The following is a 22,567-nucleotide window of genomic DNA, read 5'->3' as shown; positions in this document are numbered from 1 at the left end:
AAAATTAGAGAGGATACAGTACAGAGGTCTAACAAGCAGAATGTTGTCCAGAGGAAGCTAGAGTGACATTGCTAAGGACTACAATACTGGTGTAATTTTCTAATGCAGCCAGGAGATGGGTGATATGGCCAAGGTGATGGTTACTCTTGTGGTGAAGGGGTTATGTGCTTGGCCCCTTCACTAGAGTCTGGGACCCCACATAATGGGACAGGGTCTGTGGCACATTGCCTAGAAACACAGTCTGGAGTCATGGGAGAGAAAGAAGCGAAGTATCAAGGCCTTTAGGAGGAGAACAAGCACAGAGTTATGGAGAAGGGTCATTTCTTGTATTTAATAGCAATGGTGGCACCAGTCACTTGAGATAAGGTGATGGGATTACTGAGTTGATGGAGACCAGTACATGCTCCGTGGTACTGTCTCAGAAATGCTGCATGCTGGGAAGGAGAGATGTTCTCTAACAAAAGTGTGTTGCCTGCTTCCAAGTTTGAAGTATCACCTAAATGTTGATTTTCACACAACAGAAGCTCCCAGTCTATGTTAGGCAATAGTGAGTGCAGTTCCACAGTCTCCCGGCTAAATCGCCCTAAGCGCTGCCCACAACTTTGAGTCACTGAACGGTAAGTATGTAGCAGGGTTTTGTCAAAGTGAAGGTTAATAATTTGATCTCCATACTTGTTCTGGGTCAGTGTTAGATGTTTGGAAGGTCATAACAAAAGGTGACCAGATTTTTCAAATTAAATCCAGGGACATATTTTTTTTTAGTACTAATGGCGGCAATCAGTGACTCTCTGCCCATCGCCGCCGCCCACCTCACAGCCTGTCAAGTCTTACTCTCCTGGCTCTGGCTACTACTGGGCGGAGAACGGAGGAAGATCACTCCGCCAGGGAAGGCAAGGAGATAAGCAGTCAGGAGGCTGGCTGGGACTTGAGCCAAGGCAGAAGAACATGCGAGTGGAGCTTAATGGGCATGCGCCCGAAACTGAAGAAATATTCCCTCTGCTCCGACCAGCACATGATCATCAGAAGGGGGCAGAGATAATGGAAAAAATACACCCCCTAAGCTAGTAAGAGCAGCGGAGCGGGAGTGTAATTCAGATTTTTTTCTAATTCTGCACAGACTTGGTCCAGGGACAGTGTCCTCAATCCAGGGACTGTCCCCAGAAACCGGGGATGTCTGGTCACCCTATCATAACAGCCAAGCATCTAGTATTTTTAGAAGGAAAAGTCAACAAGCTGGACTCCATAGTTATCTGTTTTCCTTTAAATACACCAGACTCGTGTGTATGAAGAAGTACCAATGTAACGGCTGCGTTGGTTTTTTTATTTTTTATTTATTTTTTCAATTCAGACTCTTTTTTGTTTTTGCTTATATCGTCTCTGCTATGGTTTCGCATAATTTGTGTTTTTTCATTTCCTTATCTTGTGTTATATATTTTATTTTATTTTTTAAAGTATATGTATATATATACTGTACCTATATACATATATATGTGCTATCAAAAACATTTTCACCAACATAGTTGCTCCGCTTCAATACAAAAATCGTATACAAACATTTAAGAAAAACTCCCTATTTTAACCCTCTAACCTCCCCCCTCTACCTCCTGATTACCATTCTTACAACTGTACATTATTATTCCTTCCTACTCTAAACCCCGTTCAGGTCTAAGCCCTTAGATTTTCTGCATAACTCCAGGTTTTCTTGAATTCCTTCCAGTGTTTCCACTTGTCTTTATATCCTATCTTTCCCTCCTCAATACTATTCTTCAGTCCTTCCATAATAAACGTCTCTTCTACTGAGTCGATCCACTCACATACTGAAGGACACTCCACCTCCTGCCATTTTTTTTGGAATCAGCCTTTTAGCCGCATTTAGCAAATGTGGTATCAAGGATTCTTTGTAAGGTTTGACTGCTTCCTCCCCTCCATGGAAAAGTACTATCCCTGGGTAATTTTTTATCTCCCTCTTGGTAATATCTTTTATCAGTCCTAAAATTTTCTCCCAAAATGTTTTTACTTTTGGGCATTGCCACCATAGGTGGGCCATTGTGCCCGGAGTCTTGCATCCTCGCCAACAGTTTGCCGACTATTCCTCTTTAAATTTGCTCAATTTGTCTGGTGTTGCATACCAGCCCATTATACACTTATAATTCATTTCTGCGGTCCTATTGTCCACGGCCGAGGAGTGGGTCATTTTTAAGATTTTTCCTATAGTAATTTTATCTTTCTGTGTTCCTAACTCCCGTTCCCATTTTTTGATGAATGGGGGCATCTCCAGTTCGTCCACAGCCAATAGTATTTTATAAAGCCTTGAAATAATACCTTTAGATTTATCCGTAGTGCATAACCTTTCCAGCGATGTAGTAAAGGTTGACCTTAATGGTTGGGGTACATTTTGGACAAAATGGCACAACTGTCGATATCTCTACTCATCTACTACCATTAATTCCTCATTAAGTTTTATCTCCTGCAATGGTGTAATTTTCCCCTTTTTTATTATATGCCTTGACTGTGCTTTTTTTTATCCAATTCCCTCCCACTATTTTTTTTCCTGGTGCAAAATATTCATTCTCCTTTAAATCTATGAGGGGTGAATTATAGTCCTTATCTATTTGTTTGTGCAACCTATCCCATATTTTAAGTGCATTGCGTGTTATCACGTGAGTGTTCGCATCTAGTGCTCTATATTGAGGGGGATTCCATATTATACTTCCCAATTTTGTCTTAGACAGTGCATTTTCTATCTTTACCCATCTTTTTTCCTGGTTATCTCTGGCCCACTCGACGACCCGAGACAACACCACCGCGTTGTAATATTTTCGAATGTCCGGAACCGCAAGTCCACCATTTTTTTTCCTGTTTTATTACCAGGAGGGATATTCTATGGGGCAGATCCACAAAAGAATTACGCCGGCGTATCTACTGATACGCTGCGTAATTTTAAAGTTCCTGCGTCGTATCTTTGTTTTGTATCTACAAAACAAGATACGACTGCATCTGGGATCGATCCGACAGGCGTACGTCTTAGTACGCCGTCGAATCTTAGGTGTATTTTTCCGCCGGCCGCTAGGTGGCGTTTCCGTCGAATTCTGCGTTGAGTATGCAAATTAGCTAGTTACGGCGATCCACGAACGTACGTCCGGCGCATTTTTTTACGTCATTTGCGTTCGGCTTTTTCCGGCGTATAGTTACCCCTGCTATTATGAGGCATACTCAATGTTAAGTATGGCCGTCGTTCCCGCGTTGAATTTTGACATTTTTACGTCGTTTGCGTAAGTCGTTTGTGAATAGAGATTTGCGCAGAATGACGTCACCGTCGTAAACATTGGCTTGTTCCGGTTTAATTCCGAGCATGCGCACTGGGATACCCCCACGGACGGCGCATGCGCCGTTAAAGAAAACGTTGTTTACGTCGGGTCACGACGTATTTACATAAAACACGCCCTCATCACATCCATTGAAATGCACGCCCTTACGCCGCCAAAGATACACTACGCCGCCGTAACTTACGGCGCAAATTCTTTGAGGATTCCAAATAAGTTACGGCGGCGTAGTGTATCTTAGATACGCTATGCCCGACGCAAAAATGTGCCGATGTACGTGGATCTGCCCCTATGTTTTTTGCTCTTCCAGATAAAATTCATTAGCAAAGTTTTAAGGACTCTAAGATAAGGTTGCGGCAATCTTACTGGTATCATCTGGAATTTATACAGAATTTTTGGCAGAAGGACCATTTTTAAGATATTAATTCGACCTACCCATGAAATTGGTCTATTTATAACCCTTTTAATTTCCATTTTAATTTCATCTAAAAGAGGAATATAGTTTATTTTATATACTTTCTCTATTGAATTAGCAAGTTAAATTTCTAAATATTTGAGTTCCTTGCGCCAGGGAAACCTAAACTCCTCCCTTAAGAGCCGTTCTTCTAATTTACTGATATTTACGTTTAGAGTCTCGGTTTTAGTTACATTTATTTTAAAATTTGAGATCTCCCCGTACTGTTTGAGCATCTTTGCCTTCCTTCGGCTGTGTTGGTTTTATTTTCCATTTAGCTGTGTGATGCAGCACCTATGAGACTGGTGTGTTGGTGTTATTTTCCATCAAGCTGAATCTAAGACACATAGAACAGTGGAGGAAGACTTCAGTTTCATATCATAGGTTAAAAAATAGGGCAGATGTTTTTACTTTTACTCGTTGGTTACCCAAATACACATCCTGTCCATTTTACTTGAAGCGACCAGGGCTGCACATAGGTAACAGATACTTTGTATTCACCCAAGTCAACATTTTGTAAGAATGAGAAGATTGAGGAAACATAAAGGTAAAAGTGTGTTTTTTTTTCCAAGACTTTAACGTCTTTGATGAGATCTAGTGCTGCAGGGCTTTAGACTTTACATTATATCTTGTAATAGCTTTGGCTTACATTTTGTGTGCTTTGGGACTCTTTAATTATGTGCCTTTAACTTCATTTTGCCACATAGTTACCCAATTATATAGTGCATATAGGCCGGCTTGTAAGTTAAGTCATGAAAGTTTGTTTTATGTTGATTCAGAGTCGATTGTTCATGTATCTGCACCAGTCTCTAATTCCTGTAAAGTGGGTTGCAATATATTAAAGTTTTATGTCAGCTAAAGATATCTAAATCAGTTATTATTATATATTCTGCGCTGTTTATCAACACCCCACTATAAAAAAGTCTGAATTCTAGTGAATGCATTGTAGGAGTGAAAAACCACTGTGAAAAAACATCAAAGAAAACTTTAAAGCAGAGTTCCACCCAAAAGTCTCAGGTGCCACATTTGGCACCTTTCAGGGGGGAACAGGGAACTGTTTTTGACAGGTCCCCATCCCCACTTCCTGGAGAAATGTCGCTGCAGCGCCGTCCCTCAGAAGTTCAGCCCCCCTCCTCCTTCCTCCACCGCCAGGCCAATTAGAAAGGGCATCGCGCTTCGGGCATGCACAGCAGGGAACTGGCTGTGAAGCTGAAAGGTTTCCCTTAGTGGATATGGTGGCAGCAGCACCCGACAGCCGATCCAAAAAATTGGCTGGGGTACTGACATCGCTGCCTCCCTGGACAAGTAAGTGTCCATTTATTAAAAGTCAGCAGCTACAGTATTTTTTCCCCAGATTGCCTCTTTAAGCCATAGGCATGTGCACGGGGTGTGCCGGATGTGCCTGGGCACACCTTAATCACCCCCTGCATGTTAGTGTAGCTGCAGGCCAGCGGTCTCCCAAGATCTGCTGTGAAATGTTGCAAGAGAGTGTATAGCACGTTGCCTGTGAAACAGTTTCACATTGAGCAGTCAGCGAGGCTTGTAAGAGCAGCTCAGTGCCTGAAACTGTCATGTAATGTAACTGCTTGCAGAGAACAGCTGTAAAAACTCTGTGGTGATGTCGGGGATGGGTGGGACCAAACAGCTATCAAACACCAGCCAATGCAATAGGGGCTGGGGGCTGCTCTGTGAATGTGGCTCCACCCCCTTAAGGAGCCCAATCATTGGCTGGTGTTTGATAGTGAGCAGAACCGAATGGTCCAGCCCACCCCCAACATCAGCGCCAAGTTTTGACAGCTGGTCTTTGCAAGCAGTTACATCACATGACAGTTTCAGGCACTGAGCAGATCTAACAAGCCTGGCTGACTGCTCAATGTCAAACCCCCCTTTCTTCTATCAGTGCCTATCAGTGTCACCTATTAGTGCCAATCAGTGCCAACCAATGCCACCTATTAGTGCCAACCAATGTCAGCTATCAGTGCCACATCAGTGCCAATCAGTGCCCATCAGTGCTGCCAATGAGTGCCACCTATCTGTGCCAATCAGTGCCAATCAATACCACTTTTCAGAGCCACCAATTAGTGCCACCTGTCAGTGCCAATTGTGCCGCCAATCGATGCCAACCAATGCCACCTATTAGTGTTAATTAGTGCTGTCAATCAGTGCCACCTATCAGTGCCAACCAATGTCACCTATCAGTGTCAATCAGTGCTGCCTATAATTGCCAATCAGTGCTTCTAATCAGTGCCACCAATCAGTGCTGCCTGTCAATTCTGGCCATTTTAGGACTAAAAGGCAAACTACTGTTAAAAAATATATGGGAAGCTGGGTACCATATAGCGGGGGAGAGGATCTTGTTATGTGGCTTTGATGCCAACAAATCCCTTAAAGCAGAAGTAAACCCATCGATTTAACAGTTTCAAAAAAAAGTTAAATGATCGCATGTGCAGCATCATGGCAGTTGAAGATTAAACAGAGGCCAAGATGCCAACTTCCTTGGCTGAAAAAGTTATTCATTTACTTCCTGTATTTACTTCCACTTTAAATAACATGTTTTGTGCCTCATTCACACTTTTTTTCAAAATACAGTTTTTACAAGTGTTTTCAGAGGCAGAAATAAAATCAAAAGTCCAAATTAAATGTGTCTAAATGTGTCTTAACACACCTAAACACTGGGGCCCAGATTCTCAAAGGAGATACGACGGCGTATCTCCAGATACGCCGTTGTATCTCTGAGTCTGAGCCGTCGTATCTATGCGCCTGATTCATAGAATCAGTTACGCATAGATTTCTATTAGATCCGACCGCCGTAAGTCTCTTATGCCGTCGGATCTTAACTGCATATTTACGCTGGGCGCTAGGGGCGTGTACGCTGATTTACGCCTAGAAATATGTAAATCAACTAGATACGCAAATTCACGAATGTACGCCCGGCCGACGCAGTACAGATACGCCGTTTACGTTAGGCTTTTCCCCGGCGTAAAGTTACCAATGCTATATGGTGGCGTACATGCGGCGTACCAATGTTAAGTATGGACGTCATTCCCGTGTCGAATTTTTAAAAATTTACGTTGTTTGCGTAAGTCGTCCGTGAATGGGGCTGGACATCATTTACGTTCACGTTGAAACCAATACGTCCTTGCGGCGTACTTTGGAGCAATGCACACTGGGATATTCCACGGACGGCGCATGCGCCGTTCATGAAAGACGTCAATCACGTCGGGTCACATAACATTTACATATAACACGCTGCTCTTCTCCTGCTGATTGAAAAGGAGCAAATGCTGAGCGTGCATGAGGTCTAAGCTGTACATGGAAGGGACGTGCGGTGAGGTCAGTGGCGGGTTAGGCACTGGCTAGTATCAGAGCCAGATACACACAGGTTACATACGCCACAAACGTTAGAGCAATAATTCTAGCACTTGACCTCCTCTGTAACTCTAAACATGTAACCTGTAAAAAATGTTAAAGCGTCTCCTATGGAAGTTTGGCGCCATTCCACAAGTGTTCGCAATTTTAAAGCCTGACATGTTAGCTATATATTTACTCAGTGTATCATCATCATCTTTTATATTATAGGAAAAAAAGCGGGCTAACTTTAGTGTTTTTTTTTCATTTTTGTTCATGAAAGTTTCTTTAAAAAAAAACACGTTTGAAAAATTGGAATCCATAGTTCTGATGCCCTGCATGTAAATTAGGGCCCGAGCGCATGGATTAGGGCGGCGCCTCTGCGCCCCGTATGGACAGGCCACTGCTGCCTATAGGTAAGCCTTACCCATAGGTACAAATAATCGATGGGAGTTTACAACCACTTTATTGCACAGTCAGGCTTTGTTTTTATATATCTTGAAAACTCTATCAGTAAGATCTCACTGCTAAAACATCTGAATTTATTTGGGTCCACCTGCGAGTTTGGGTATTTTTGCCCACATTTGCATGTTCTAGCTCCTCCTGTTACATTCAACATAAAATAAAACACATTATAAAGCCAACAGGGAAAGGAACCACTCATAATGGTCACAGTGTGTGTGTAAAGATCCAGAAACTCAAGTATAGATTTCTCCCAAGAGATATAAAAATAATTTAACGTATGTCTATAGTCAAAATGTAAAATCATATATTTAGTTTCATATTGTATTTCAATTTTTCTGTAGCCTACTTACATTATTCTGAGAGATATTGAACTTTGAAAACGTATTTTGTAAAGATCCCCACACATTTACTCTAATTCTGTGACATGTAGTCACTGTGCCCTGTGAGTGGGCACTGCTGTGTCATTCATTTCATGGAGCCCGTCTTCTGAAGTACAGAGGTGCTGATTGAGAGAAGGAGTTTTTAGGAGGTGGAGTCAGTACAGAAATCACAGCTTTGGCAAAAAAGTACATGGGATATGTAGTCTCTGGAAATAAAAAAATAAACAGTGGAGGGAGAAAAAGCAAAGTATGCAGGAAATGCATCAATGTGTTGAAAGAGAGGCAGCACTCACAACACTGAAATATTTTTCAAATGATCTTATACAGCATTGTCAAAAATAACTATTGTTTGTATTGTTATTACTATGCTGATGTTATAAAATGAAAGTGTATGCTGTAACCACAGATCTCCTTTAACTCTCTCAATATCAGTTTTTGGTGGGTTTTAACCAAGTGCTGTTATCAAATGGCAAGTTAGTGATTTTATGAATGATTCACTATTGATTGCTAAAAAAGATTTTAGCTTAAAAGGCTTATTTGTGTATATGCAACCACTTTCTGGAAACATTTATAACTGAGGCCAAAAATGATGGTCAGTGATAATGATTTCATAGACATGTTTGCATTTGACCCAGGTTTTTGTAAATGTGCTCCCAAGCTCATGCCTTAATATTCTAGCATTTATAAACCAGAGATCTGTAGAATTAAAGAACATCAATGTACAGTATGTCAATGTATTCCAACACAGAAAATCATATGTCACCTTGTGCTGGGCACTTGATAGGCGAAGATACTTTTCCATGATCACTGTTTACACAGGGTTCCCAGTAATTTTCCAGTAACTGATCATATGAACAAAATGTAAAAAAGGACAAATGGGATAGTTTTTAATCTTCAAAAGTTCTAAGAATGCTACATTCATGGGAACCCATTACAAGATTCAAACCCATGCCACTATGCTTTATTTACAATTCACCCCTCAAGCAAACAGGCTTACTATCCCTGCTAAAAAGGAAGAGATCGCGCTAAATTAATAATCAATAAATAATAAGTGAGTGAAAAGTTCAAATAGGTAATCAGTCCCGCCACACAGGCAAATTCATATGAACAATCTCCCGAGTGAAACACTGAATCCACAAAAGAAAAGTGCTTGAAAGGAAAGGTCCTCCACCAAGGTTATAAAAGCCTCTTACCGGATGGAATTGATCTCCAATTTATAAGAGATCAAATATAGCGTGATAAGAGACAAGGATGGATAGTATCCCATAGGAAGCCACAGCACTGAAATCCTGATAAACTGTGTCCTTACGTTAGATAAGTACTCCCGATGAACCATCCAGGGGTATGCCAAGTCCTGTCATGACGAAACGTATGGAGGCGGTGTTATGACGTCACCGCGCATCTTCTACCCGGATACGGGCTGTGCGGGGGCACCTCAAAACCCCCCCTACATTCCAGAGTGTGGTTCGAGGGGTATCTATTTTATCGTTTATGACAAGCCTTTTATCATCATTTGTTTGTGAGTAGTTTTTAATACTATTTTTATTCAATAAATTGTCAAATGGTAGTACACGAGGCTGGTGCGCCTTTCTTATTCTTGGTGAAGCCTCACCTACAATCAGCTTTATTAAACATCTATTCGTTTATTTCCTTGTTCAGATCCACACCACTTATGTCGCCAACCTACAGCCTTGTTGTCACTGGTTGTTATTTTGAAGGCGGTTGAAATTGCTGTGTTATATACATTAGGTAATGTATAATATTCTTTAACCTATGTAGCATTTAGGAGGCAGTACCTATTCTCTGTACATATTCTAACCTTGTGTTTTTGCTTCTATATTATCTTTTTACTGTATTTAAAGTAAATAAGAGGAATTTGGACTTTAAATGAGACGCATGACGAATTATCCATCCCTATATATAAATTAAAAAGAGAGGATTGGGACTTTATATGAGGCACATGAAACATGACCTGATAAATGGTCAATACATGATGACATATTATATTATTTTAGTACAAAAACAAACAGCATAGCACCTTGCAATTGAGAAACACAGATAATTTATAAATGTATATATATATATATATATATATATATATATATATATATATATATATATATATATATATATATATAGCATAAGGCATCTTGTATTTCATGTTGTATACACATAGATATCATCATAACATACTGCAATATGTGGTATTGTGAGCCAATTTGTACTCTGTATCATATAATTGTTATTATGGCAGAGACAACATAGTGGAATGTAAAATGGAAGATCTAAAACATAGATATGAAATATGGCTGCATCCAAAAAGCTTCACGCGTTAGGGGATTTGCTCCACTTCCTCAGGAGCGGATGCATGAACGTATCTGCAGAAAAAATATATAGATACCAATATGGTATAATGATTGTTCCAAACAACGAGGGGAGGGGGGTTGCTGGGGGGAAGGTTTTAAAGGAGGGAGAAGAAAATTATGGTATCTGTCCTAAGTACTTTTAAAATTGCTCCAAGTTCCAACATGCGGTACTAGAGATTGGGGGCTGCTGGGAGTGTAAAGAAAAGGAAGTAAGATGTTGAACATGTGTATTGATGAATACAGTTAGTGTATATATGCTAAACAAAACATTTACAGGAGTATAAGTTGTCCTTTAATAAAAAATGGAATGGTATTAGTGTTGACTAATAGCAGCAAATTTGCAGTAGAAGTTATGTTATTAAAAAAAAAAAAACTATAAACTATATGTGTGTTTCTATATTACTGTTAGTCTGGAAGATGCCCTGCGATAGTCTTCAGAACTCTTCCAGACCATCCTTTGCAAACAGCACCAACAGAACTTCTTCATCTATCCGGAATAAATACTATGATGCTTTTGACATGATCTCAGACCTGTGTGCTGCCACAGGTAAAGTAATGACCTGGCTTTACCTAAAATGTAATCAGTTGAGCAGTGGATTATGACTGTACTTAACCAATTACATTTCTGTATAAACGTATTGGGCTATCTTTAGATCACTCTAGTAGTTTAGTCATAGCTCCCATCTGTCCCCTCGTTCGAGAGGATGTCCCTCTTTCTTTTCAGTACATCACGGGATAGAGATCCAATAATTACTACATGGGTTATGGGCCACCTTCAGATGATGGACACTGGCAACATTTAAGACCGGAAGTCCCCCTCTATATAACCCCTCCCACATCAGGAGTCCCTCAGTTTTTTCACCAGTGTCTAAGGTGCTGGTCACGGTTAACATTAAGCTCCCCAGAAGGGCGAGGGAGCTGTACAATCGTATCCATTCAAAAAGCCAAAACAAAGGCAAAAGTGGATGGTACCCGAGCCTCGATACCAAAGAACGAGGTCTTGCCTGTAACACTTGTCCCAGGACAGCTGGGCCCTGGGATCCAGCACCTTGGTCACATTGCTATACCACAGGTTGCTCTGGTAGGGCGCTCTATAGGTCCAAAGCAGTGGACCCTATAAATTAAAAGAGGACCCCATCCTTGAAGGTCTGGCAAGACTCCAAGCCCGCTGTGATGGGTGAAGAGTGGGTCACTGTGTTAATTCCAGTAGTACCCTGAGGCAGGAATGGTAAGTTAAGAAGATCCTTTCTGGACTTTTTTTAATGAATAGTTGATGTCTTGCCTGTATTCTCTCCTACCACAAGAGGGTGTGAAGTAGCATAACTGGTGTCAGCATCCCATGCCTGCCTGTTAGCAGCGCTTGTGGAGGAGTTCTGCCTTTCCTCTCAGTTCATCAGCCACCTAGAGGGGGAGGGAGAGTTTGGGGTTCCACCAGCAGTCTTTTTCCCCCTCCTTCCTCCCCCCCCGACATCCCTGAGTGGATCGCCGCTTGTGCACAAGCGCATGCGCGAAATAGAACCTCTTCTTATATAAAAAGGGACGCCACAGGGGCGGGGAGCGGCGCTGCCGGCGTGCACGTGTTTCGGCATGTGCGTTGCCCTACGGCGCATGCACGAACCAGCATTTTTTATAAATTCAAGCCGTGTGTGTACAGGTGCGCAATGGAGAGATACAGACACTTTTCACAGGGCACGTAAGCGCTGGGGTTGCTGGGGACAGGCATTTTCAAGACTCATCTATTTATTTATTGGTGTCTCCCTCTACTCAGATGGTATTGCTATGGGACATCCCATGAAGTAATTATTGTCTCTGTGTCCTGTGATGTACTAACCCTAAGAAAATAGTATTTTTATAACAGCTTACCTGTAAAATCCTTTTCTTGAAGGTACATCACAGGACACAGAGGTCCCTCCCCTCTTTTTAGACTATTATACGTATATATATATGTATATTGCTGTGCTACAAAACTGAGGTACTTCTCATGTTGGAGGGGTTATATAGAGGGGGACTTATGGTCTTGATTATGCCAGTGTCCATCACCTGAAGGTAGCCCATAACCCATGTAGTAATTATTGGCTCTGTGTCCCGTGATGTACCTTCAAGAAAAGGATTTTACAGGTAAGCTGTTATAAAAATCTTAGGGGCAGATCCACGTACCTCGACGCTTCTCTCTGCCGGGCGCAGCGTATCTAAGATACACTACGCCGCCGTAACTTTTTTTTTTTAAATCCACAAAGAATTTGCGCCGTAAGTTACGGCGGCGTAGTGTATTTTTGGCGGCGTAATGGTGCGGCATTCAAATCTCTGTGATGGGGGCGTGTTTTATGTAAATGGATACGCCGGCGTAATTCTTTTGTGGATCTGCCCCTTAGTTTTTAGACCATTTCCAACTTTTTAATCTAATATGTACCTCTCTATACAGAATGTATGCTTGTGTTATGCTTCACTAAACTTGTTATCCAACCTCTACCTATCCACCGTGCTGTAGCTCAGTTTCAGGGTCTTGGCAATCTTCTTATAGCCTGGGCCATCTTTATGTAGAGCAACTAATTCATTTTTTCAGATCCCCAGAGAGTGCTTTGCCATGATGTGCCATGTTGATCTTCCAGTAACCAGTATGAGAGAGTGAGCATGATAAGACCAAATTTAACACACCTGCTCCCCATTCACAACTGAGACCTTGTAACACTAACGAGTCATATGAAACCGGGAGGGAAAATGGCTAATTGGGCCCAATTTACTCACATTTGTTGACAGCGGTTTAGACATTAATGGCTGTGTGTTGAGTTATTTTGAGGGGACAGCAAATTTACACTGTTATACAAGCTGTACATCACTACTTTACATTGTAGCAAAGTGTAATTTCTTCAGTGTTGTCACATGAAAAAATATAATAAAATATTTACATAAATGTGAGGGGTGTACTCACTTTTGTGAGATACTGTAAACAAACAAAAACAAATTCCTAATATGAGAAAGGGTTAAATACATCTGACATCGTTTTTAATACTGTTTGTGTCTTCCTGCTCCAGTGACAACTAACCCATTTCCTCAAAGGGACAGGAAAGGAGTGGTCAGTCACAAGCAGAACTAAAAGTCTAACAAAATGTCACTCTTCCTCACTCAATCCAGAAGTAAAACTGTTTGACGTTGAGACTGAAAGTCCCTAATTCAAAAGTACAAAGACCAGACTTTCCTTTGGGTCAATTTATACATTTACATGCACATTGCAACATGTGTGTTAATGATAATACAAACAAGTGGTTTCTGCCCCCACCTATAACTGGTCACTGCTGAATTGGAAAGGCAATGCATAAAAAAAAAATAAAAAAATTCCCAGCTAAACTTACCAACCAGCCTAAGACCAACCAAATTGACCTGTTCAACAGTATGTGTTAAAAACAGGGGTTTAGTTGCACACATTTGCAAATACATGAGTAAGCTACAGGCCCTGGCAAAGCACCCTATTTTCTGTGGACCTAAACTCTAATTTCTGTGAATCTGCAGCAATGGAAGCACATGCATTTATATGGACAGGTGTAGGGCAGATAACCACCCCTCCTTAAAGGCACAGGGTCACACTGAACACCCAGACCATAACACTATGGCAGAAAAGGTATCAGTGCATGCCTGGCCAATATAATTTTTGGTACAAACAAGTGGTTACTGCCCCCAGCTATAACTGGTCACTGCAGCAAGGAGCATTGGAAAGGCCATGCATCTAGGTATGAATGAACCTTTCCCTGTAAAGTAACCCTATCACCACAGCATCAATTGTACTCAAAGAAGTGACAGGATCACTTTAAAAATACATTCATTAACCACTTTAGCCCCGGGAGGTTTCACCTCCTCATGACCACGCAATGTTTTGCGATGCGGCACTGCGTTGCTTTAACTGACAATTGCATGTTCATGCAACGTTGTAGCCAAACAAACTTTATGCCCTTTTTTTCCCACAAATAGAGCTTTCTTTTGGTGGTGTTTGATTGCCTCTGCGGTTTTTATTTTTTGCTCTGTTAACAAAAAAAATGTTGAAAAAAAAACAATATTTTTTACTTTCTGCTATAAAACACATCCACTAATAATAATAAAAAAAATATCTAATTTCCTCATCAATTTAGGTCAATATGTATTCTGCTCCATGTTTTTGGTAAAAACAATCCCAATAAGCGTTTATTGAATCGTTTGCACAAAAGTTATCGTGTCTAAAAACTATGGGATCTTTTTATGGCATTTTTATTTTTACTAGTATGGCAGCGATCAGCGATTTTTATTGAGATTGCGGCAGACAAATTGGACACCAATGCCGTGTACACATGATTGGAAATTCCGACAAGAAAACCGTGCATTTTTTTCCCACTGAATTGTGTCTCAAATTTGTCTTGCATACACACAGTCACATTAAATTCTGACCATCAAGAGCGCGGTGACGTACAACACTACGACAAGCCAAGAATAATTAAGTTCATGCGTAGGATTTTTCTTCATTGGAATTGCATACAGACGATCAGAATTTTCGACAAGAACTTTTCCCGTCGATAAATTTGAGAACCAGCTCTCAAATTTTTCTTGGCGGAAATTTTGACAGAAAAATTCCAATGGAGCCTACATACGGTCGGAATTTCCGACCAAAAGCTCACATCGGACTTTTCTTGTTGGAATTTCCGATCGTGTGTATGCAGCATAAGTGAGACTTTTTGGGGACCCGTGACACTAATACAGTGATCAGTGCAAAAAAATGCACTGTCAAGTGTGCTCCTAGGGAGTGATTTCTAACTGTGTGGGAGATGGTTTAACTGGAGGAAGAGAGAGATCTGTGTTGCTGTTTAGCAGGAACACAAGTACTCTTTCTTCTTTCTGACAGAATGGCGGTCCGCCTTGTTTACATAAGCAGACCGCCATTCTGCCTCTCCAGTGAGCGATCAGCGGCCACTGGACTCGCTGATTGGCTTCTGCTGTGTGAAATCACAGCGGGTCGCCGGAGGTGCGCACACGCACCCCAGACCCTGAAGAGGATCCAACATACAGGGCAGTCCTAAAGCGGTTAATCTGCAGTGCATAAATATGAACCAGCCATATAAGGAATATAGGGAATTCTACCTAAACTCATGCAGTAAGATCCATGTGCTTTTTTCCATGAAAGCAGACAAGTGTGAAGATCTACTAAACACATGCTTATATACTAAAGAAATGAAATTACGTGTTTCTCCTTTCCTCCATGACAGGCAAAGTGTGCGAGCTATGCCCTTTAAACTGGGTGGCATTTAGTGGTAAATGTTATTTCTTTTCGGAAGACAGAAATAACTGGTCTTCAAGCAGAGAGAACTGTCAAATCAGAAACGCGGACATCCTATGCATGGAAGACTCTGCAGAAGAGGTTTGATATGAAAGATAATTCAGGGTCAGGAGCACCTTTGTCTGTTAATAGCATCTCTTTAGGCCCCTAATGGCCCCTGTGGCTTGGGGGCCTCAAATGGCCCTTTGAGGCCTCGTACACACGACCAAACATGTCTGCTGAAACTGGTCCATGGACCAGTTTCCGCGAACATGTCCGACCGTGTTTAGGGCCTACCGGACCGGATTCCTGGCCGAGCAGACAGGTTTTCAGCAGACAAAAATTTCTTAGCATGCTAAGAAACTTGTCCGCTGGAAGCCTGTCCGTCGGACATGTCTGATGGTCAGTACGACTCATCAGACATGTCCGCTGGCCCGAGAACCCGCGCATGGCGTCAAACTGATTCGACACATGCGTGGAAGCATTGAACTTCCGGGTTCGCGCACGTCGCCGCGTCATCGTCGCCGCGTCGTCACCGTGTATTCTGTCCACGGGGAATTTGGTCTGATGGTGTGTACACACATCAGACCAAATGATCCCAGCAGACATGTCCGATGAAAACGGTCCGCGGACCGTTTTCATCAGACATGTCTGGCCGTGTGTACAAGGCCTGACAGTTACTGTGCAGTCATTGGGGACTCTGCAGGCAGTAGTCTATGTTTTGGTGCTTACTCAGGACAGTGAAAGGAAATGGTCTTCTAGTAGTTAAAGTGGAGGTTCACCCAAAAAATCGCCCGAGCCGATCCTTCACTAAGCGGCGATGCCCAGCATCGCTGCATAGTGAAGGACTCGATTCGAGTCACTGCCAGGAGCAGGTCAACTGAGCCGAGCAGACTCGGAGCTCCTCCTCCAGGCTCCGACCTCGCCTGCCACCTGTCCTTCATGAACGCAGCCGGTTGCGTGTAACATCACGCAGAGGTGGAGTCACACAGCAACGCTAGGGTGAGCCGCGTCTCCTCTCTTCACACCGTCACACGCACTCTGCCCTGACACTGACACACTGACACTGTGTGTGCAGTGAGCTGTAAAAAAAGCCCTTTTTGTACCCTGCTATAACATATATTTATATATATATATAGATTGACCAGCCAGCCAGCACCCTGAGACCAGCCAGGCCAGCACTGAGACCAGCCAGGCCAGCACCGAGTACCTTGAGGCCAGCCAGCAGCCTGAGACCAGCCAGGTCAGCACTGAGACCAGCCAGGCCAGCACCGAGTACCTTGAGGCCAGCCAGCCAGCAGCCTGAGACCAGCCAGGCCAGCACCGAGACCAGTCAGGCCAGTACCGAGACCAGCCAGCACCAGTATTTTCTGTGAAATATATATGCATATGAGCGTATCATTTTTTTTTTTGGTGGGGGAGTGGATCTTGGGTGGGAGTTCCCACACTCTGTATCTCAGAGAAATATTAAATATAAATTCCTCAGGTATGTCATGTATTTTTCACCTATTGCCAAAGAGTTATATATGTCATTAATGTGTTTCTTTATAGACATTTGTTTCTAAACAAGTTACATTGAAGAATGGACACTTTTGGGTTGGTCTTAGAAAACACACATCGGAGTGGATTTGGGAGACAGGAGGAATATATCACAAGGAACCGTAAGTTCATAGGATGATTAGGTAAACTCATAAATAAGGCGGGTAATACAGGATTTCATGGAAGACGAGACATCAGACAAATCAAAGTGAATAGCAGCAACTAAGGGTCCTTTCAGACGTCCTTTCAGTTTTTCAGTCCGCTCCGTCGGCTCAGCGGATAGGGCGGTCCCCGCACACAGTGCAGGGACCACCCTGTCTCTGTTCCGCTGTCCCCTATGGGGAACTGGATGCAGACGGACCGTGTGTCCGTCTGCATCAGTTCCGTTCCGCCAGACGGAAGAAAAATAGGGTTTTCTTCCGTCCGAAAACCGGATCCCGACGGACGCGGACGCTAGCGATGCTCCATCCGCTAACGGACGCGTTCCCATAGGGATTCATTACAAGTCCGTTAACGGACCTGTAATGAACGGACAGGCGGAACGGACATGTGAAAGGGGCCTTAGACAGCTGGTTCTCCTGTAGGTTTTAATACTTTTTTTAAAATTATGGAATAATCTATTGGTTTTTGATGTTTTCTACCATGATTAATAATATTCACACAGACATGGCAGACTTGTGTTATATCTTCTGCATTTGCCAATTTTAGTAAGATATTCTTAGTAAGGAATTTAATAGCTAGAAAGATGTTGGAGATTTTTTAACCATTGTGGGAAGATTTCCATGCACTTTCTGTTGTGTCTCCAGCACAGGAAGTAAAGGGAAATCGGACATTATACTTACTATACCCCAGGGATGGACTGGCCATAGGGACTACAGGGAGTTTCCCGGTGGGCCATTTTTTAAAAGAGAGATGCTGCTTGGAGGACTTTTTTTAACGCCCTGGCAGCGCCCCAGTGTGAAAGCACTCAGGCTTTCACACTGGGACTGCAGCAGAAGCGTTTTTCAGTCGCTTTACAGGTGCTTGAAGAAATGGGTGAGTATGGCCTCTTTTAAAATAAAAGTATACAAGGTAAACAGGTGCCTACATCCCATTTAGTATGTAAAACAACAGACCCAAATAATTTAGACCACATTGGCTGCTTGAGGCCGAACGTATGTCACTAATTAGGTCAGGGGAAGAGGGAAAGGGATTTTGGTGGGGACTTTTCACGGCACTGGTTGGAAACGGTATGGTAAAAAGTAACAATGTTTATTTAACATAAAACAAATATCATAAAACAACATTTAAGGACAGTCCCCACATTTAGCCCAAAAGCACCTAAAAAACCTTTCAGTGTAAAAAGGGGTCCTACACTCACCCCCTCTCTTTTACACTCACTCTCTTTTTCTTACACTCACCCCCCTCTCTCACCCCTTTCCCTCAACCCTTCCTCTCTCTCACCCTCTCATGATATACAATAATGGATGTAGGGGCCTTTTGGTGGGCGTGATTTTTCAGGGGGGTGGGGGGCAGCATTTTATTGAATTAAAGTGGGCCGGTCTGGATGAAGTCCAGGGCCAAATTTTTGTCCCAGTCCAGCCCTGCTATACCCTACTCAAAAAAAAAAAAAAATAAGATTTTACCTTTACAGTACATTGGAAATGTCCAGGCACATTGGACTTAGGCCCCTTTCACATTGAGGAGTTTTTCAGGCGGTAAAGCGCTAAAAATAGCGCTGCTATCCCGCCTGAAAAACTCCTGCACTGCAGACTCAATGTGAAAGCCCGAGGGCTTTCACACTGAGGCGATGCGCTGGCGGGAGACAAAAAAATCTCCTGTCAGCAGCATCTTTGGAGCGGTGAGAGGAGCGGCATGTATACCGCTCCTTCACCGCTCCTTCCCATTGAAAACAATGGGAACCGCGGCAATACCGCCCGCAATGCGCCTCTATAGAGGCGCATTGCGGGCGGTATTAACCCTTTATCGGCCGCTAGCGGGGGTTAATACCGCACCGCTAGCGGCCGAATCCCACGGCAATCCCGGCGGTATAGCGCCGCTCTTTTTAGCGGCGTTATACCGCCACCGCGGCTCCTGCCTCAATGTGAAAGGGGCCTTACTTACATGGAAATCTAACTATGGATACATGGGGGAGTTGACAGTAATAGCAACAAATATTTAGACATTTAAATCAAACCTGTCCTGATAAAGAAATCACAAAAATCATGTTGAAATGGATAGTCAATAGTTACCTTTCCCACTGCTTGTACCATCAGGAGGAATCGTCACTGAGCCCTGGTTCACACTGGGCTGCGGGAGTGAAGCCGTGCGAGTTCAGCTGAACTCGCACGATTTCACTCCCGCCGGCAGTCCCGATTTCGGCCGCGATTTAAGAGACATCTGTGCAGGTTTCTGCACAGATGTCTATGTAAATCGCGGCCCGAAATCGCAAAAAGTAGTACAAGAACTACTTTTTGAAATCGGTGCAGCGCCGCAGATGCGGCGTCGCACCGATTAGGACGGCGCCATTGCCGACAATTGGAGGCATTTGAGATGCGATTTCACATGTGAAATCGCATCTCAAATCGAATGAAATCGCACCCAGTGTGAACCTGGGCTCAAAGTCTTCTTTTTAAAGCAACACTTCTGCGTTGTGTCAATCCACAGTGGTCACTGGTTCCTCCCTTTGACCATCACATCATTACAGAGCACAATAGTGACATGGAGATCAGCTGGAGGAATCAATAAGTGCTGCTGGGGATTAGGACAGCAAAACTCCTGAGTGTGTCGCTTTCAGACGGAGACTTTGGTGGACAGTCCCTCTTGAATGGAATGACCTTCAGGGTGTGGGGAGTGGAAAAGTGAGTATTTACTAAATTATTTCACTGGTATCATGCTTTTAAGGAGTTTTTGTGAAAGGGTTGCTGTGGTTGAATGTGGTTCATGCATATCCTGTATTTTATTCATTTTTATCTAGATCTATTACATCCAATGAACACAAGTGTGCCACCTTTGGAAGAGACATGTCAGCTGAAAGCTGCTATAACCCCAACAAATGGATATGTGAAAAGAACATGACTCGTTATTTAACATAAAGTAACTTTTTTTTAATTTATGTTTCCCATTTGCGGATTTTCTTGGGAAAAGTGCTCTGACAAGGAAAACTGTTTATAAAAAATGGAACCTTGATAATTGACAGCAATAAAAACAGCAATAATTAAATTTGTGCTTTGTTGTATTTTTCTTTTTAAAGGGTCACTAAAGGAAAAATTTTGTTTTGCTGAAATGACTGTTTACAGGGTATAGAGACATAAAAGTTAACTGATTCCTTTTAAAAATGATTAAAAATAGATTAAATTCAATCATATAATGTGCCTCTAGTTTCACTTTCGTTTTTAAACTGGTTTCATGTTTCTGTGAAGTAAAGAGACCCACAGAACAAAAACAAACAAATCCAGGGCAGTGTTTTGTTTTTAAAATGAATCTGATTGGTTCTGAGGAGTTTTAGACACACAGCTTGGACCACAGTGAAAAGCTGCCATGAGATTTTTCATAAGGAGCCAGACAAGCAGGAAGTGTGGAGATCACAGCAGAATTACAGCAACTTCAAAGTAAAAACGAACAATGAGGACATGAAACCAGGACTGCAGTAAGGTAAAGGAAGCTATTTAGCTAAAAAAAAAATTCCTTTAGTGATCCTTTAAGGTTACATCCAGTACACAGTAAGGCCCCTTTGACACTGGGGCAGCATTTTCGGTGGCGATATAGCACCGCTATTTTTAGCGGCGCAATACCGTCGGAACATATGGTTGCATGAGGAAAAAAAATGATTTTTTTATATATTTTTGGGGGATATTTATTACAGCAAAAAGTAAAAAATATTGCATTTTTTTCAAATTTTTCGCTTAATTTTTGTTTATAGCGCAAAAAAAAAACCTGCAGAGGTGATTAAATACCACCAAAAGAAAGCTCTATTTGTGGGAAAAAAAAGGACGCTAATTTTGCTTGGGAGCCTCGTCGCACGACCGCGCAATTGTCAGTTAAAGCGACGCAGTGCCGAATCGCAAAAAGGGGCCTGGTCCTTTAGCTGCATTTTGGTCCGGGTCTTAAGTGGTTGAGAGACCAAACCCTCCAGACAAAGTGGCAGTTAGAAGGTTGAAACAAACCATCTAACATTAATTGGATGCTTACAATGGTAAAGGTTTATTCATTCATATAAAAATGTCCTAAAGAATGAAAAAAACGTCCAAAAAGGAAAAACAATTATTGCAATAACTGCTATAAAAGTGTTACCGTATTTATCAGCGTATACCGCACACTTTTTTGCCCTGAAAATCAGGGCAAAATCGCGGGTGCGCGATATACGCCGATACCCGCTTCCCGCGCTGTGTTTGTACACTCGGGTATAGTCGGGCAGGCTCGGCTCCGCTCGCGGTCACATCCTGTACGTCCTTTACGCGGGAGGAGCCGAGCCTGCCCAACTATACCCGAGTGTATTGCGCTCGGTATATGTCGGCGGAGTGGTTCAAACACAGCGCAGGAAGCGGGGATCGAGCTGGGAGGACACCACGATGGCCGCAGAAGGAGGCCGGACTGGACAAGGCCGCCGATGGACGCGATAGACGGCGGGCAAGACACCGACGAGGGGCATCCAAACTGTAAGTATTTTTTTTTTTCAGGAATTTTCCTTCTAGGGGCCGGGGCGCGTTATAGCAAGATAAATACGATAAATAGAATTTGACTTTAATTTGTTAAGTCCATCCAAATCTGCTAGTGCATCTAATGCTCTGTACACACAATCAGGCCGCGTACACACGGCTGAGAAACTCGACGGGCAAAACACACCGAGCCAAATGTTCCCATTGCCCAACGAGGAAATAGAGAACATGCTCTCTTTTTGGCCCGACGAGTTTCCCGACGGGTTTCTCTGCGAAAAGTGTACACACGACCGGTTTTCTCGTCAGAATACATCTCCCATCGAGTTTCTTGCTGAATTCTGCCGAGCAAACTGGTCGTGTGTACGGGGCCTTAGAGTTTCCGTCGGAATAAACTCAGACGGGTTTTTCGGATGGAATTCCGTTCAAGCTGTCTTGCATACACACCGACACACCAAATTCCGATTAGCAAAAACGCAGTGACGTACAACAGTTCTCTTTCTAACTCAGTCGGAATTTCAAACGGAAAAAGTCTGACGTGGCATACACACGGTCGGAATATCCGATGAAAAAATTCCGTCAGACTTTTTCCATCGGAAATTTCGATCGTGTGAACAAGGCATAACACTACGCTCTGTCTAGATAGACAATGTTGCTGTCAAAAAGATGTCTCCAGTGGACTTCCATCCACCCTCCAAACACCCTAAGACAAGAAAGTGTGTTACTGGCAGGATCACCAGGTGAAAATAAAGGAAAAAAAGAAACAAAATGAATGCAGCCACC

At 42.7% G+C, this 22,567-nt stretch overlaps 1 protein-coding gene across 1 annotated transcript; it reads left to right on the top strand.

Annotated features, from left to right (window-relative positions):
- Positions 1–3,944: 3,944 nt before the first annotated feature.
- LOC120947044 (C-type lectin domain family 2 member B-like) lies at positions 3,945–20,351 on the top strand. Its single transcript, XM_040361981.1, has 6 exons — positions 3,945–4,324; positions 9,630–9,719; positions 10,746–10,883; positions 15,562–15,713; positions 17,163–17,272; positions 20,107–20,351. Exons 1-6 carry the CDS (start codon positions 4,300–4,302, stop codon positions 20,222–20,224), a joined length of 633 nt encoding a protein of 210 aa, XP_040217915.1. The 5' UTR covers positions 3,945–4,299; the 3' UTR covers positions 20,225–20,351.
- The last annotated feature ends 2,216 nt before the right edge of the window (positions 20,352–22,567 follow it).

Source organism: Rana temporaria, chromosome 8 (genome assembly GCF_905171775.1).
Source record: "Rana temporaria chromosome 8, aRanTem1.1, whole genome shotgun sequence".
Classification (NCBI taxonomy): Eukaryota; Metazoa; Chordata; class Amphibia; order Anura; family Ranidae; genus Rana; species Rana temporaria.
Note: the sequence above shows the minus strand (reverse complement) of the source record. Positions and strands in the feature narration are given on the sequence as shown.

Bases quoted from the DNA above. Each gene is read 5' to 3' on its own strand.
- LOC120947044 (XM_040361981.1), top strand. From the start codon at position 4,300: ATGAGAAGATTGAGGAAACATAAAG. The intron at 4,325-9,629 runs GTAAAAGTGTGT...TTCCTTGTTCAG, and splicing joins AAGATTGAGGAAACATAAAG to ATCCACACCACTTATGTCGC. The intron at 17,273-20,106 runs GTAAGTTCATAG...ATTTTTATCTAG, and splicing joins GGAATATATCACAAGGAACC to ATCTATTACATCCAATGAAC.